The sequence below is a fragment of the Argopecten irradians genome, chromosome 1, assembly GCF_041381155.1.
Source record: "Argopecten irradians isolate NY chromosome 1, Ai_NY, whole genome shotgun sequence".
Lineage (NCBI taxonomy): Eukaryota > Metazoa > Mollusca > Bivalvia > Pectinida > Pectinidae > Argopecten > Argopecten irradians.
In genome coordinates, this window is record NC_091134.1 from 44,800,718 (window position 1) to 44,814,396 (window position 13,679).

The following is a 13,679-nucleotide window of genomic DNA, read 5'->3' on the forward strand; positions in this document are numbered from 1 at the left end:
GTGTTTACTAAATGATTGTTATTGTTTAATCGGCACCAAACAACTGACGTGATTTACTGTGTTGTTTAATGATTACTGTGTTGTTCAATCGGCACCAAACAACAGACGTGATTTACTATGATGTTTAATCGGCACCAAACAACTGATGTGTGATTTACTGTGATGTTCAATCGGCACCAAACAACAGACGTGATTTACTATGATGTTTAATCGGCACCAAACAACTGATGTGATTTACTGTGATGTTTAATCGGCACAAAACATCAGACGTGAGTTACTGGGATGTTTAGTCGGCACTAAACAACATATGTGATATACTGTGAACTTTTAATCGGCACTAAACAACAGACCTGAGTTACCGTGATGTTTAATCGACACTAAACAACAGACGTCATTTACTGTGATGTTTTATCGACACTAAACAACTGATATGGCCCACCAAGATGGGCGGCATGACGGATTCGGAGAGCAAAGTAATGATGATGAACCTGAAGATAATCAATCAGGAACATCTAGCCACGAACAGAGCTGGACTGTGATCAATTCAAATGATTTTTCTACTACGAACGATTTGAGTAGGATACCTACGTGTTGCATAGGAAGCAACGAGGACTATCCATCTGGAGACTGCCTTCAGTCAAATAGTACTCCAGAATGTTCGACTTTTGGTCCCCAAGCGATGCCCTCTGAAGTAAATGGGGACCTTGCTGATACACAATTGAAGGAAGTAATAGATTTCCAGGTACAAGAACAAGTCGACACCTTTGAGCAAGGTCATGCTGTTGTTGTTCCCAGTGACCTTGGGTCGTCCTTCGGAACAGCATCGACATGCCCCGATTACGACTGTAAGTAAAGTTAACGTATTTGGTTTCTTCTTCTTCACGCTTAAATTTAGACAGGATTTGGGGGGAAATATATATAACGTTAGACCTTGTTAGAATCGTCTCATCTATGTTCGGGTCGTTTTGGAAGGTAGAATATAGATGGGACTAGGAAGTATCCTTTAATCTTTAACTTCCGTTTCAGGTGATGAATGTTCGTTGATAGCTTCAAAGCTCCCGTCCCAGGAATCTATTGAGTTCTGGAAAAGTATTCCGAGAAAGGGGTTGGATGATTCTGGTTGTCATATTAAGGTAGTGTATATCTTTGTCACTGCCGTAATCTGTTTAGAATTTGTCATATTGTTTGCAGTTAAATAACTACTGGAGAGATAACTTCATAGATGTTGATTGAATGTTATCGACGTGTAGAGCAATCAGGTTTTTAGATTAAGTTTGATGCGTAATAAAGGGATAATATCACTTCTGTGCTTGATGATTATTATGAATACTGGTTACTAAGCATTTAATCTGTAAACATGTTAATATGTGTGATTTCCTTTGAACTAGCGGCCGATTAAGGACATACATGTATATATATATTTAAACTCCACATGTAGAGAGGTTTAGATAGCCATACGTGTACATGTAATTTAAACGTTTACCTACACCCAGAATATACCACACGCTAAGATAAACAACGTGTACGTGTAAAATAACGTCGTTTCTATCGGACGTTTTTTTATATATTAACAAAACGTATCGATGGCGACATATGATATCGTCTGCTCGTGGCATTAGACACGCTGACGATGCTACTTATATCATTATTTGGAGATTATTTAAAATCAGACATGGTCCTATTTGTCAACAATAAAATCAACTAACGATAAATGTAAAAAAAAATGGAAACACTGTTGATAATTGTGAATGTGTGAAATTAATTGATTGATCTAAACCCAAGTTTTGTAACATCAAGAAGTTCGAGAAAGCTGATTTAATACTTTCTGCCATCTTCTTGCCTTCTATTTTTGTATCTGTTTTTCCCGTGCAGTCGATCGGATCACGACAATTTCCGAAGCGTCTCACATGGCTTAAGTCAACATTTTATGCAGAGAGATAATGGGAATTTTCTTGTAATTACTAAATGTTTGTGATTACAAAAAAAACCCGAAAACTTATAATATTGTGCCTTTAATGATATTTATCTTTTCATTGGAAAGTCAAACGATTTAACATTTTCAAAATTTAAGTCGCTGTACTAACTGTAAGATTAACTTACTAATATAGTATAATCCTTGAATACCTAATTGAAAAAATGAGGTGATTGTGTGTTAATTAACTAATTTTTGATTAATTAGTCTGTGATTCTTTTAACTTTACTATAACAATTACTTATTAATGATTTAGATATCTAATTAACATGTAATTGATATAATCATACACAGGTCCGAAATAATCAGATAGGATGGTTATGGCTACCATCGGAAATCCAGTGTCTAAACTCCACTACTTTCCGTTAATACCCTGGAATCGGCGTTTTATGTCTAAATAGATCGACCACTTACACCACAATAACTCATAAAGTAACATTGTTCTTTCATTATCTTAACGGCAACACGACTATCACACCGTATGAGTCGCCTTTCACCTTACGGTATAACGACGGGAACGCTTGGTAAACCAAGATTTTACTATCACCAGACAAATACATAGAAGCAAACACTTTCTTATCAATAAAGGCATCAATTGCTTGAGTCTTGAACTCTTTCCGCTTCACATCTAACGTACACTCTTCATAATCAATAGATGTAGCCATATTGGTTTTTATCCTTCTCCCAAAGCGTTAAAAAAGCTTCATTTTGATTGGTCGAAATTTCCGAAAAGACTTTTTCAGGAGAACGTCACGACTCGCATTATGTAACCCCACAGTATCAGACCGTAGGCTGATTAACGTGGGTAACCGACAATGGGTTATGGTCTGTACATCAATAATATGTGTGTAATGGTGTGCGTGCGAATGTATGTAATTATGTAATATGTATATACTTCTCGATGCTCCAGGGGTTCCGATCACATACGATCTCTACGTCCCTGGACTATCTCATAGCAAAATTGAAGGCAGCTCAGGGGAACAAATCTGACCCAATCACAGGCATGCAAAAACGTTCTCTAAAGACTACAGAGAGAGCGAAGCCCAACTTCAAAGCCACACAGTCAACCACAGTGTACCGTTATACGTACGGTTCTTTTGATGTACATGTACATCAAAGGACTAAATTACCTGTTCTGTTGTGTTGCCTCCAGTTTTACTATGAGATAGTCCAGGGATGTAGAGATCGTAAGTGATCGGAACCCCTGGAGTATCGATGATGATGTATATATAACCTACATTTGTAATTAGTTACCTTTTCTATGTTTTTGTTATATAATTATTCATTTCAAAATGTTGTAACCTACTAATATCCACATCAGGAAAGCATTTATAAGGCTTTGCTTGTTATTCAATTCTTTTGACTGCAACATTATGTAAAATTTGTTGAAATAAAAAAACTTATAGCAGTCGAGCAAAGAATGATTAAGGTTTAGGTAAAGTTTAACTTTTACTAAGTTAATTGTAGGTTCTTGATCTTTGTACTGTTTAAATAGGAACTACATTTTTTATATTGAGCGTTGATAATGCTAGCATAATTGTCCTAAATGTTAAGCATCATTTCAGTTTTTTGAGAAATTCATCACATCAATGAAAGAATTTTCAAAGGCTGAAGAGTTACTCAAGGATTCCAAAGTATTAAATCTCCTGAAAACTCTTCTTAAAGTCAGTTTAGCAGGTGAGTGCATAATCACCATCATCATCATTATCGCCATGATCATCATATCATCCAACATCATCATTCTTCACTATCATCTCTGAAAATTGTGCTACATTTACTTCCATTTGTTTTCCATTTGTTGCAAATAAATGTTCATCCACATGATAAAAGGAAAATATCGTTGGCACAATCAACAGGTAAAACATAACTAAATCATAGGCGTTTATACATTCAAAGGAGTCTCTCGGTGTTCCACACAACGTCCAGTATATGATTTGCCTTCAGTTGTTAATTATATATATTTAAATTTCCGTTGTGTGTTTGCTATATTGCGTTACCAAAGAATTCGGCGTTCATTTTTGTATGAGTGTCACTTTGAGACGTGCGAATACATAGGCGGTGAATGAGATCAAGGGACTAATTCGGCATAAACTCACATTTTGTGTCTTAATTTCAACTTTTGTTAATTAACCATTCTCAAAGGTCCAATTGTAATGAATATACAATTTGAACATTATTCAGTCAGTTCAAGGGCTGTTCCAACCTTGCGTATAGCGTGAAACAATTAATGAATATCTCATTGTGATTAAAAGTACAATTACGGAAAACATGTCGAAATGTAAAGATAAGAAATTATAGTTATTTTCTGTTGTTCACTGGTGTATGAACGGCATTTTTCGCCAGATATTTCAACATAGCGCGCTGTTGTTTGTGTTTCTATCCGTTTATTTCTTGATAAATATTTGTACACGTTAATTTCAATTTTTCAATGTTCCATAATAAAATATATGTATGGTCAGTGTGTTAAAATAAAAGCTATAATTTTTGGTTCGGGTTGGAAGGAAAGGCTCTCACTTTTGTCTTTCCATACATGCACTCCTCTCACGTTATAAATTTAAGACACTGACCATGTATACTCTACATATCTGATCTACCTTCTTCTTACAGCCAAAATCGCAATCGCATTGATTAGCGTATATTAATGTTAATCACTGTTAGGATATGAACTATATTTCTGCTGCCACAACCCTGGCCTTATCTAATATCCTTTCATTCACACTGATACACAGCGTCCTATGATAGCTTCCTATCGGACTGCATCCTACAAATGTACGTTTAACTAGTCCCTGTTTTACACCAGCTAATAACAACTCAAACCTTAAATGAAAATTTATGTAGTAAAATTATTTCTTAAACACAGATCTATTAAGTATTCCGATTGTCCTATACTATACTTAGACTTGTCCTATACTATACTTAGACTATGGTTCCACGAATTTCAAGAAAATAAGATCCCATTGAAATGGTTAGAATTCGATAAACTCGGTATCAAAACGACTGTTGTTATATGTTTGTCTTTTTGTCTGTATATATGTAATATCAGACGTATTTAAACATTTTATTTATTTCAAACTTATACAGATGAAACGGCGGTTGTTGAATATAAGAATTTCGCACGTCTAGTCAAATACTTAGGACCAGTGAGAAAGAAGGAGTGTGTCTTACTGGAACAGGTCAGTATAGACCTATTTAACTAGACTGAGGTCAACGTTTTTATGAAAACACGTTTTGTAAACAGAACAGAGGCAATAGCGATACGTCTTCCAGTTTTGTTGAGAATATAATTCAGTATGAAATATATTTTTATCTATTATCTATACCATACATGTATATCAATTAAACGCTTTAAAGAGTTTGCCTTCAAGTATACTACAGTAATGTTTTATAGAAATTCTGGGTATTGCTAATAGGCCTTTAAACAAATGTAATTTGAACTGTTAATGGGAAAACACTACAACCCTTATCGTTTAAAAGTGTTTGGTATTTAAATGAAATTGTCGAAACAAAATGTTGCAGATTCATAATATTAAGGAATCCAGTGTTGTAAAGGACAAAAAGAGGAAAGAGAAACTATGGTAAGTTCCTTATCAAGTCTCTGCTTTGTTAATATTTTGATCCTTTTTGGCTTTTTCCCCACGCGGTGACCTTAGTTTTTACGATGATTTTGAAAGTGTTTGATCAAATATTCTACTTCTCTTCCTAATAAAATATCGGAGTTGTTCATTACTTCATGAAATATCGTTCAAATATGTTGTCGAAACCCAATTTCCATTTGGTACTGTAGCCTTAACATTATTCAATCCAGAATTTCGCCCAATGATGCAGACAATGTTAACCGTCTGGATCCCATGAGTCTGTTAGCATTGTGCTTTTTGGTTGAATTTGATTTTAACTTACATGTATGTCACGGCGCGGTCTACGTCTATCCGTCCTTTCGTCCGTCAAACTTTTGCTTAAATCTATTTTGCTACTAGTCATATGGATATCAATGGATTTTTATCAAATTGGGCCAGAAATATTCTTGGGGACGGGGAAAACAGCTTGTACAAAACGTGGATCTAGCCCTTCAGGGGACAGAGCCCAATAAGCAGTAAATAGAGGTAATCCATTTAAATTGCTACACGTCATAGATTTATGCACAGATTGCCAAATTTTGCCAGAAACATCTTTAGTGGAAGGGCAATGGATTTTGTATAAATCTTAGCACTTACCCCAGGGGTGGTTTGGCGAAATTTAATAGTAATTAATATATATCTTACCCACTTAAATTTGTATTTGTATGGGCCGCGGTGGCCGAGTGGTTAAGATGTCCCGACATATTACCACAAGCCCTCCACCTCTGGGATGCGGGTTCGAATCCCATGTGGGGCAGTTGCCAGGTACTGACCGCTGGTCGGTGGTTTTTCTCCGGGTACTCCGGCTTTCCTCCACCAACAAACCTGGCACGTCCTTACATGACCCTGGCTGTTAATATGACGTAAAAATAAACAAACCAAAGTATTTGTCATGTACATGTAGATGTACGTGGATTTTAATAAAATAAGGTCAGAAACATCCTTGGGGAATTGGGAACAGAAACTGTATAAAACTTGGCTCTGACCGCGCAAAGGTATGAGGGGCGGGGCCCAAAAGAGATAATTCCATTAAATTGCTACTGGTCATAAAGGACAGCATGCATTGAGAGAAATATACTTGGGGAAAGGAAATTAACAAATTTGATATAAATGATGAATATGGAGGCTCTAAATGCGGAGTGGGGCTCAGTAGGAAAAGTAGAGGTAATAAAATATGACGATGGTATAGCAATGTTTGGTCTTAAATTATTTGCCATCATAAGCCTATTAGGATAAATAAAGCAAATTTATTGAAATTCTTCAATCTCTTTGAAATTTATTATTTTGCCATAATTATTGCAATACCCATATGAGCTATACAGGCCATCTGGACCTCTTGTTATTATGTCGGTATCTAAGTATTTTGTGTTTGTTAAAGTATCATTTATTTTACATTAATTTTCATGAAACCAAAAATTACGTCTGACATGAAAAGAAATAAATAGACTACAATGGCAATAAGTACTTTATGTATTTTTGTATCGCAGTTGGTTCGCCGGTGAAATGACCAGAGATGATGCTGAAAATATCCTTAAGACGCAGCTCTGCGGAACATACCTCGTCAGGTAAATCAATTTTCACTTCAAGATTTTGTAATATGGCAACCACACCTTTATTGATACGGAAAATACATATAATTATAACTCCCAGATATCTTGTGATGTCGGCACCAGGATGATCTCGTCTGGTAATATCTCTTACAGGTAATATTTCGTCATGTATCAATTCTGATTAAGTACCTATCACATATAGTTCAGTTTCTTTCTCTTGAGGTGAACAGGTCAAACTATGTTATATTCTATCATGGGTAGCTCTGATATCATCTTCTATCAACTAATCCAGCTAAATCTAATTTGCTCGAAGATTGTTATCGATGAACTTTTCGAAACATAATAAGGATTGCTATAATTTTTGCCTAAAACAACCAATTATGTTTAGAAACTGTTGCATTCTCTGCCTACAAATGTATGTAAATTTTATTTAATGATAAAAATGTCTATGATGTTTACTTTTATGGTTATTTTGCCAGAATGAGCCAGACAACTGTTGGTGCTTTTGTGATCTCTGTTAAGCACGAGGACAACGTAGAACACGTGGAGATGTTGGTAGGTATACGTATGGGTATAATATATGCATGTACAATTAATACAATATAGAAGTATACATGTCATTTTTCAAACATCGCTTATCCGTAGTCAAGAGATCAAGCAGGGGCTGCCCCAACTGCCCCCCGTTCCCCAGGACGGGGGGGGGGGCAAAACATGTCTTTTTGCCCCCCCCCCCCCCCCCCCATTTTCGCCGACTGAAATTTTCTAAAAATGCTTATTTGAAAGAAAAAAGGGTCCTCCTACACATTTTTCGTACTTCATTCTAGAAAATTTTCTGCTGCGCGGCGCATTTCCTAAAACGTTCAAGCACATAATGTCAAACCTTGAATAGTGAAAATTCAATACACACAAACTAGACTAAAAATGTCCATCAAGGGATTCTATGTGCTATTTAAAAAAATGTCTCTTAAAAGATCAATTTGTTTATATGTCTTAGCGAGACAATTAATTCATTTTTTTATGAACAACCATGTGCCGATGGTGTGAAGCCGGTATATTCAGATCGAGTAGGGTTGCATAATGTTATGACGACACAATTATCATTTCTAAATGCAGGTAGCTTTAAATCGAAAAATTACCATGTTAAGAACGCTTTATAATCATTAAACTTTATCGTAAAACTCATCTCAGCCATTCTAAATCGTACCCCACTAACACCAAATTCTCGCGCCTTTGGGCGCTCGCAAATTCATCAAAATGCATGGTAAAAATCATCTAATCCATTCTAAATCGTAATTTTTTTCCCGGGGGAGACCCTCGGACCCCCCTAACACCAAATTCTCACGCCTTTGGGCGTTCGCAAATTCATCAAAATGCATCGTAAAAATCATCTAAGCCATTCTAAATCGTAATTTTTTCCCGGGGGAGACCCCCGGACCCCCCAAACACCAAAATCTCGCGCTGTCGGGCGATCGCAAAATCATCAAAATACATAAAACTAATCCCGGGGGTCACCGTCAGACCCCTAATAAAACACCAAAATCTCGCGCCTTCGACGCTCACACGCTACTTCGGCCAATTTGCGTATTCGTTAATTTCCTTTTAGCGACCCCACTGTCTATAGATATAGATAAAATGTACATAAAGCATATATTGTATGGTTGGGAGTTGAATTAATCTCCTCCTGTAGGTGTGGCGGGGGGGGGGGGGGGGGGGGTTACAAAAAATATATTGAGGACCCCCCCCCCCCCCCCCCCCCCCCCCCCCCCCCCCCCCCCCCCCCCCCCCCCCCCCCCCCAAGACGTTTCATCTTTCTACGCCACTGTCAGGTATCCATGATCCATGAGCGTGGAATGTGATTGTTGTACTATTTTGTTGACAACAGCTCAAATGCAGCACAAACCTTCAAAAAATATCGGCTAACCTTGGTAATTTTCTCATTTACACCGAGTTACCGCTATTGGTTTGTTTATTTACAGAGCGATTTTATAAATGCCGTGAATACGGACCCATATGACGCCCGTCTCATTCTCAACGGTCGTACCTACGCCAGTGTCGCGAAGGCTGTGAACTCGCTAAAGACTCAGCCACTGATCATCGCCGAGGAAGCAGACGAGGAGGAAGATGACGTAGAGGAAGGGGCACGTGGCAGTGTCGACGTCTTCTGTAAATACTGCTGTCCAAATCTGCCATTGAATGGAGTGATATCGGGTTACAGGAAGACAAAACGCTAGTTATATAGTTATAAGATCTGTAAACGGTATGCAGAAAACATTTCTTTGTTACTGGTTTATTATAATGTTGAATTTCAACAAACATGGTCAGTGTTCTATCGACGTCGTGGGAGATATGAATCTACTGGTTACACTTATAGCTGACACAATTATGAGATCATATAAGACTTTAAGATATGGTACTTTTGCATCGTAATTTGTTGCACTCTATCATATTCTGTCAAATTGATCAAAGACTTCTGTTTATGATAAAATAAGTTCAAATCATCAATGGTTACATGAGTTTTTTAGAATATCAGAAACAATTGCACTGCCGATGTCGCTGCATATAGTCTACAAAGTAATTTTTTGTAATTGTGGCCACAGTAATTCTTCTTGCCGTCCAATATGTACTCCATATACTGCCACCACTCTGCATGCATCCATGGTCAGACTGGAAATAACAATGTATATCACGTTACTTAAAACAGGAAAAAAAGTTCTTTATCGACCTCTCTTACGTGCATGCAAATTGAAATTCTACTTTTATTATATGCTCGTATTGAAATTGTTAAAGAGTTAATAATACAGATTGTCTTGTACTTACAATATTCACAATGTCGTGTGTGTTCACGTACTGGGATAAAATTGTAATGGACGCATTTTTTTAAAAAATTATATATGTGTAGCTCTAGTACTGTGCCAAACTTTTTTTGGTATCTATTTTGCGCTGATTTTGCAATCTTTAGATATTTTACGTGGTTTCTTCATTATGTAGTAATTAAAGAAATCCTAACCCTGTCATCATTATATGTGTTTTTTGTGTTTATCTCATCCTCTCCATCATTCTGGGTTTTTTTTTCATTTAAACAATTTTTATTGACAAGATGTTAAGTCAAAAGGATCGAATAACGTGTTATTTACAATATTATGAATTGAATTATTTTTAATAAAAACAGGTAACTAGTTAGTCTATGCTACAGTCAAAATTGTTTTAAGAGACCTTCCAAGGGAGATAGCGAAAAAGGTCACATATGACAGTGGGTCTCTTAATTGAATCATTACTCATCGGCGAAAACAGGCAAAGACACATCATGTACATTTGGACTTTTTTATTGCACTATATATTGTTATTAAAATAGTACAAGATATAGGAAACATTTACATTACAAAATAATAAAACACAAGTACATGAAATTATGTCTATTGATAAATTCAAATAATTTATTTAAAATAATTTAAAAAAAATTATTTATCAAAATTTGGATACATGTGATTTAAAATTTGGATAAGTTCAAATGATACAACCCTTCAAATTATAAAAAATAATAATAATAATTAAAATACAATGTATGTTAGTAAAATCAATTTGCTGATTAGAACAATATTAATAATTATATACATGAACCCTATAATAGACACAGTCAAATATATAGACACAGTCAAATATACAGAATCAATGTTCAGACATTGGAAGTTGTAAAAGTTCAGCTTGATCCCTAGTTACGCTTCCGAAATAGTCATCGATCTTCACTTGCTTACATTTTGTCACTGTTTCTAAAGTTAAAAACTCTTCCATTTTAACCAAATCTAGAAGCATGGCTGCATGTCCTTTGTTAGCACTAAACAGTTTCAATTTCTCAACCATGCTGAGTGCATCTTCCAGCGATATGGATGCATTTTCACAAAGGCCTTGTTCCTCAATGTCACTTTCACTGTCAGATTGATGGTCATCATGGCTGAAATCTTTCAGCAATTCTGAAGCAGGCTTTGTCCAATCAGTTGTTTCGGTGTCACATGTACAAAGTTCATTATCGATATGAACAAATTCACGAAACTCGCAGTCAAATAACTCTCGCGAAAGTTTCATGGCTGCCAATGGCACATCGTCGTCGGCATCATCATCATCATCACTGTGGTTTTCGATGTTTTCATTTTCACATGATTCCATAGAAGGTCTAATTTTGAACCCGGCCTTTGCAAAACACTTAACAATTGTCTGACTTTCTACTTCATTCCATGAATTGCTGAACCAGAGGATGGCGTCAAGGATGGTGATTTTTTTCAGGATGTCTGACCCACAGATAGTCGAACACTTATCAACTTCCTTCACCATATGGACCATCTGTAAAATATCCAAAAAAAAATATAAAGATGATTAGGCTATTATAATTTAGATGATTTATAAAGGCTAAATGTGTGACAATATATTCCGTAGAATTCAATAATAAAAAAATATCAATGGATTACCTGGCGTTTCCTGAATTTCAATTTGGTCGCCTGAATGATTCCTTGGTCCATTGGCTGAGTTAAGGAAGTTGTATTCGGAGGCAGAAATTTTACTTCAACATTGCTCAAATCTATAGATGGGTGGGATGGTGCATTGTCTATAAATAACAGAATCTTCCTTTTCTGTGCTTTCATCTTTCTGTTCAATTTTTTAAGAAAGTCCTCAAAAATGGCACTGATCATCCAAGCCTTTGAGTTGAAGTAATAGTCCACAGGTAATGACTCCGTTTTAATTTTGTTAAAACACCTAGGCTTCCTGGATTTTCCAATTACTAAAGGTCTTATCTTTTCACCAGTCATTGATGCACACAACGCCACGGTGATACGTTCCTTTGAACGTTTACCTCCCGCACAATCCTCACCTTTTGTGTAGAAAGTTTTCTTTGTGGTGTCTTTAAAAAATAGGCCGGTTTCATTCATGTTAAAAATGTCACTTGGATTGTACGATTCACAGATTTCGGACAATTTATTAGTCCATTCAGCTACAGTTTGTTTGTTTACATCACCCCTTTCTCCGCTCATGGATCCAAAAACGATGTTGAATCTCTTAGTAAAACTTTGTAGCCATCCTTGTGATGCCTTGAAATCCGTTTTCCCCAAATCCTCCGCAAAGTTAAGAGCCTTTGTTTTCAGTAGCGGACCTGAGATATTGATCCTTCTTGCCGAAGCGTCTTTGAACCACTCGTATGTTAGGCTGTTAATTTCTTCATTTCCAGTTAGATAACGCCGTCTCTTCGATTCTCCCGGAACATTGTTTTCAAAGTCATTTATCAATTCTAATTTTCGTTTACGTAGATTCTGAATCTGAGTTTTTCCAACTCCAAAATCCTGTGCTACCTTGTAGGCCGGTTTCCCCGCATCTAGTAATCTGATTGCTTCGATCTTGTCGTTTAAAGTTAAAACTTTTAGTTTAGGCGAAGCCATACTACATACGTACATCTGAACTGTACGCTTAAAACAACAATAATGGCGCAGAAAGCGTCCCTAGTGAGCTGTGTTCATTTCATCTCGTACAGACGTGAATTCGCGAGAGGTCAAGAGTGTATCGACTATAACTTCCGGTTTTGGTAAGGTCGCTTAATACATAGCGAAATCGATAGTCGGGAGTACCTTGATCATGGTCGCTTGTCGCGTAAGACAGACAGTCGCTTAATTGGAGTGATTTATATAGGTAATTACGTCGGGAGGAAAAATTATGGTCGTTTAAAACAGGCGGTCGCTTAATTCAGAGGGTCGCTAAGGCAATTTTGACTGTATATAATCTATACATATTACATAAATGCATACACTCACACACATCAGGGGCGTAGAAAGCGGGGGGGGGGGGGGGTGGTGGCAGGGGTGGCAACCCCCCCCCCCCCCCCCCACCCCCCGTTCCCCAGGACGGGGGGGGGCAAACATGTCTTTTTGCCCCCCCCCCCCCATTTTAGCCGACTGAAATGTTCTAAAAATGCATATTTGAATAAAAAAAAAAGGTCCTCCTGCACAATTTTCGTACTTCATTCTAAAAAAAATTTCGCTGCGCGGCGCATTTCCTAAAACGTTCAAGCACATAATGTTCAAACCTTTAATAGTAGAAATTCAATACATAATGTCTCTTAAAAGATTACTTTGTTTATATGTCTTAGCAAGACAATTAATTCATTATTATTTTGAGTTACAAAACAATGTGCCGATGGTGTGAAGCCGGTATGTTCAGATCGAGCAGGGATGCACAATATTATGACGACACAATTATCATTTCTAAATGCAGGTTACTTTAAATCGAAATATTACCATGGTAAGAACGCTTTAAAATCATTAAAATACATCGTAAAACTCATCTTAGCCATTCTAAATCGTAATATTTTTTCCCGGGGGAGACCCCCGAACCCCCAAACACCAAAATCTCGCGCTTTCGGGCGCTTGCAAAATCATCAAAATACATTGTAAAACTCATCTCAGTCACTCTAAATCGTAACATTTTCCCCGGGGTCGACCCCCAGACCCGAAAATCTCGCGCCTTTGACCAATTTTTGTATAATTCGGTAATTTCCTTTTACCG

General features: G+C 36.8%; 2 protein-coding genes across 2 annotated transcripts; one reads left to right on the forward strand and one right to left on the reverse strand.

Annotated features, from left to right (window-relative positions):
* The first annotated feature begins 78 nt into the window (after positions 1-78).
* Positions 79-10,153, forward strand: LOC138329538 (uncharacterized). The gene is made up of 8 exons (XM_069276606.1): positions 79-845; positions 1,027-1,133; positions 3,538-3,649; positions 5,054-5,145; positions 5,489-5,547; positions 7,074-7,151; positions 7,616-7,691; positions 9,113-10,153. The coding sequence occupies exons 1-8, from the start codon at positions 431-433 to the stop codon at positions 9,365-9,367; spliced, it is 1,194 nt and encodes a 397-aa protein (XP_069132707.1). The 5' UTR covers positions 79-430; the 3' UTR covers positions 9,368-10,153.
* Positions 10,154-10,459: 306 nt separating this feature from the next.
* LOC138329546 (tigger transposable element-derived protein 4-like) lies at positions 10,460-12,852 on the reverse strand. The gene is made up of 2 exons (XM_069276618.1): positions 11,597-12,852; positions 10,460-11,471 (listed from the first exon to the last, which is right to left on the reverse strand). Exons 1-2 carry the CDS (start codon positions 12,572-12,574, stop codon positions 10,803-10,805), a joined length of 1,647 nt encoding a protein of 548 aa, XP_069132719.1. The 5' UTR covers positions 12,575-12,852; the 3' UTR covers positions 10,460-10,802.
* Positions 12,853-13,679: the final 827 nt, after the last annotated feature.

Bases quoted from the DNA above. Each gene is read 5' to 3' on its own strand.
- LOC138329538 (XM_069276606.1), top strand. From the start codon at position 431: ATGGCCCACCAAGATGGGCGGCATGACGGATTCGGAGAGCAAAGTAAT. The intron at 846-1,026 runs GTAAGTAAAGTT...CTTCCGTTTCAG, and splicing joins GACATGCCCCGATTACGACT to GTGATGAATGTTCGTTGATA. The intron at 5,548-7,073 runs GTAAGTTCCTTA...TTTGTATCGCAG, and splicing joins AAGAGGAAAGAGAAACTATG to TTGGTTCGCCGGTGAAATGA.
- LOC138329546 (XM_069276618.1), bottom strand. From the start codon at position 12,574: ATGTACGTATGTAGTATGGCTTCGCCTAAACTAAAAGTTTTAACTTTA. The intron at 11,472-11,596 runs GTAATCCATTGA...GATATTTTACAG, and splicing joins TGAAATTCAGGAAACGCCAG to ATGGTCCATATGGTGAAGGA.